Source organism: Ailuropoda melanoleuca, chromosome 13 (genome assembly GCF_002007445.2).
Source record: "Ailuropoda melanoleuca isolate Jingjing chromosome 13, ASM200744v2, whole genome shotgun sequence".
Lineage (NCBI taxonomy): Eukaryota > Metazoa > Chordata > Mammalia > Carnivora > Ursidae > Ailuropoda > Ailuropoda melanoleuca.
Window position 1 is genome coordinate 33987652 of NC_048230.1, and position 3210 is coordinate 33990861.

The window sequence follows — 3210 nt, forward strand, 5'->3', positions numbered from 1 at the left end:
GTCTGAATACCTGTTTTCAATTATTTTTGATATATGTCTAGGAGTAGAATTGCTGGCTCATATGGCCATTCTGTGTTTAACTTTCTGAGGCACCCCCAAACCTCTAACTCACTTTTATGCTTCTAACTTCAAGGTGGCTTGATTATCAGACAGAAGCAGTTGGACTGCTCTAGCCAAACCTCAGGCTGGGCCCAAAGGTGTCTATTTTCCAGAAACACCGACGAGAGCAGCTAGGCTTGATCTGAGCAAACCTGGTTCCAACACAGAGTTACAGGCAGGGCTTTGAACAGCTTTCTCTGCTCCTCTGCATGTCACAACGTGAACTGGCTGGGCAGGAATACCTTCCTGCCTCCTGGGCACCCTTGGTTCTCCATTATGCTATACACACTTTTGGAAAAAAGAAAAAAAAAAAATATGTTCACTACCTAACTTACAGACATCCCTCCTGATTTTGCAGGAGAGCTCAGACCAGCATCTGGAGTCCACGTAGAAATGGTGCATGGGGGCCAAACCCACTCGCCTGTCGTGGGCAGAGAGGTTGGAGAACAGGGCCTCCTGAACACAACTGAGACTCTAGAGAGATTTTCCATCCAGGGTCGACTTTTACCATACATTTTGCATGAAGGCACCAACCGGTGATTCTGACCCTATCAATCCATAGATACTGGAGTTGTACTCACCCTACTTTGTGTATTGTAGATTGTCACCCTATGGGCTTGGCCAGGACCACAGGAGATAATCCTACAACAGCCACTGTTTATTGCAGCCTAGTTACTGAGTCATGAGGCTTCTCAGCCATTAAGCCAACCTGACAGTAGACAGGCCCTTTTTTAAAAATTTAAACCTGTCATGGGCCAATTCAGAGTGCTGACCTCTTACCTCAACTCCCCAACACATAGGTAGCTTCGGAGACACAGAGGTCCAAATCAAGCAGCATTACGGATGAACGGCCCAGAAGAGAGACAAACCAAAACGGCTGTTTCCTCTTGCAACTAAATACTGAGAATAAAGAAGTTGGCTTCTGGGGTCCTTGGTACGCAGTCTACCAACCCAGCTGTCACTTGTCGCTGGTTCCCTAGCAGCCCTTTCAGGTATCCTGGCCTGAATCTGCTGTCAGGACAGAAAAAAGTCCCTTGGCTGGTCATATCCTCTGTAATCTGGCAGGAAACCGAAAATTTGCCTGCTCCGGTCCTCTGTCTGTTTGCTTATCTGCTTCCTTGTAGGGAAGAGTCGGCTTCACAGTGTCCGGTTTAGGGGGATTTTCACCATGACCTCACCCTCCGCAGCCACCGTGCACTGACTTCAGTGCGACAACTCGGGTGGGAATCCACATTAATGAGACATTAACAACCCCTCGTCGCACATCTCAGATTAACATCAACTCGTTTCCTCCCCTGAAAGGAGAGTCTTTTGCAGGGTCTGAGGATGCCGAAAGGAATTTGGGGCGTCAGACTAAAGATGTCTGGGTGTCACTCCAGGCTTGGGAGAGCAGGATGTCAAAGAAACCACTTTAAGAAAACGCACTAAAACCTTACAGACTCGCGCCGGCCGTCTGAATAATGCTCAAGCCAACGGCCTCGAAATGAGGCGCGCGAACGGTGACAGCAGGCGGCGGGCACATAACCCAGGAGCGTTGAGAGCGGTAGGAGAGCCCAAAGGGCAATGTCTGGGACCTGGTCTCCGGCCTCTAGGGTTCCGGGAAGTAGCTTTCCGCCCGTCAGTGGGCGCCGCTAATTAAAGGGAAACAGAAAGTCAGGCTCCGCTGGAGCGCGCCCGGACCGGCCGGAGACCACGTGACCATTCCCAGCTGCCCCCACCCCCGCGCGCGCCGGGCCAGCGGCAGCCGGCACCCCGGCCAGAGCCTGACTCTTGTCCGTGCTGTCCGTGTGCTTCCCCGGCTGCGTGCTGACGAGCGGCGAGGCCGAGCAGCAGCGCAAGTCCAAGGAGATCGACAAATGCCTGTCCCGGGAGAAGACCTACGTGAAGCGGCTTGTGAAGATCCTGCTCCTGGGCGCGGGCGAGAGCGGCAAGTCCACTTTCCTGAAGCAGATGCGGATCATCCACGGGCAGGACTTCGACCAGCGCGCGCGCGAGGAGTTCCGCCCCACCATCTACAGCAACGTGATTAAAGGTGCCGGGCGGGGGTCGCAGTGGAGACCGCGGGCTCGGGCCGGGGCGGGGGGGCGGAGGCGCCCGGCGCGGGGCCGGGCACCGCCCTCGTTCGCTCCTGTCCCAGGCGGGGGACCGGGCCCGGCGGGCGGGCGGGAAGGGGGCGCGCCGCGGGCGGCGGTCCTGCTTACGCGGGGTGCCCTCGCCCCCTAGGGGAAAGGATGCCCGGGGGCGCCCCGCTTTCCCCCTTGCCGTTCGAATGGGGGTCACGGCTGGTCCCCCACAGCCCCCCCTCGCCGCTGGCTTCGACCCCTCCGAGAGGGAAGTGAGGCGAGCCGGGCTTCTCGGGGTGCTGGATGATCGCGCCTGCCGTTCTCCAGACGAGGCCAGAAGACCCGAGCGCCAACCCCGGACCCACACCCCCATCCGCCGCCCGGGCGCTGCCTGCCCGACCTCGCCCCGAGTGGGTGACCCGAGTCACATGGGGTCGGGGCTGCTCCCAACTCCCTGCTGCTTTGGCCGCCTCCTAAGTAAGGGAATTCTGGAGCCGATGCAATAAGGAAACTTTTGCCTGAGACTTGTCAAGGGCGAAGGGTGACAGTTCCTGGGCCCTTTTGGGCAACGACATGCAACTTAAGGGAGTCCTGTGTACTGTGCTGGCATCAGGAAAGAGTAGACCCATACAGTTAGTCTGAAAAAATTAGCATCAGTGGTTTTTCGCCCCATTGTCACGGTCGGGCAGGATGTTTTGCCTGTAATCACTATGCAGCACGTTCCTCTCTCCTTTTTTGCTTAATAACTGGGGTGGGGGGGTACCACCACTTGCTCTACTATTCAAATGAAATCGTGCCTTGGTATAGAGTCTTTGGCCTAAAAAGTGATGCGGAGCCTGTACAGGTTGAGTCAACGAATCACTGTCGGCTTGGAGCTCTGCTTCTGGTTTNGTGCCTTGGTATAGAGTCTTTGGCCTAAAAAGTGATGCGGAGCCTGTACAGGTTGAGTCAACGAATCACTGTCGGCTTGGAGCTCTGCTTCTGTTTTTTTTTATTTATTTATTTATTTTTTATTTTTATTTTTTAAAGATTTTATTTATTTATTTGA

At 54.8% G+C, this 3210-nt stretch overlaps 1 protein-coding gene across 1 annotated transcript in view; it reads left to right on the forward strand.

Annotated features, from left to right (window-relative positions):
• The first annotated feature begins 1901 nt into the window (after positions 1 to 1901).
• The window catches only part of GNA13 (G protein subunit alpha 13), a 40110-nt gene continuing 38801 nt past the window's right edge, over positions 1902 to 3210 (forward strand). Inside the window, exon 1 of the mRNA XM_034641775.1 lies at positions 1902 to 2131. Coding sequence (XP_034497666.1) covers positions 2050 to 2131 — 82 coding nt within the window. The 5' untranslated portion in view covers positions 1902 to 2049. The remainder of the gene's footprint in view (positions 2132 to 3210) is intronic.